Genomic DNA, 219 nt, shown 5'->3' on the forward strand with positions numbered 1-219 from the left:
GTATGTATGTATGTTGTTAGGAAAGTAATTCTTCATTGTGATCATGAAATTGCAGTTTCTTCTTTTTCTCTCTGTATATTAATGATTTTTCTATTTCTTCCAGTTGAACAGCAAGCAAGCACTGGAGGAGGATCAGCTACATAGTTTATATTATGTTGTCAGATTAAATATTATTTTTCAATGTTTATATTATTACATAAGCAAATGTGTAGCCCAAAC

At 29.7% G+C, this 219-nt stretch overlaps 1 protein-coding gene across 1 annotated transcript in view; it reads left to right on the top strand.

The window, feature by feature from the left end:
• Window positions 1-219, top strand: part of LOC119593135 (biogenesis of lysosome-related organelles complex 1 subunit 1-like) — a gene marked incomplete in the record, with an annotated part of 9,042 nt that overhangs the window by 8,659 nt on the left and 164 nt on the right. Inside the window, 1 exon segment of the mRNA XM_037942100.1 lies at window positions 104-219. Coding sequence (XP_037798028.1) covers window positions 104-144 — 41 coding nt within the window.

Source organism: Penaeus monodon, chromosome 31 (genome assembly GCF_015228065.2).
Source record: "Penaeus monodon isolate SGIC_2016 chromosome 31, NSTDA_Pmon_1, whole genome shotgun sequence".
Classification (NCBI taxonomy): domain Eukaryota; kingdom Metazoa; phylum Arthropoda; class Malacostraca; order Decapoda; family Penaeidae; genus Penaeus; species Penaeus monodon.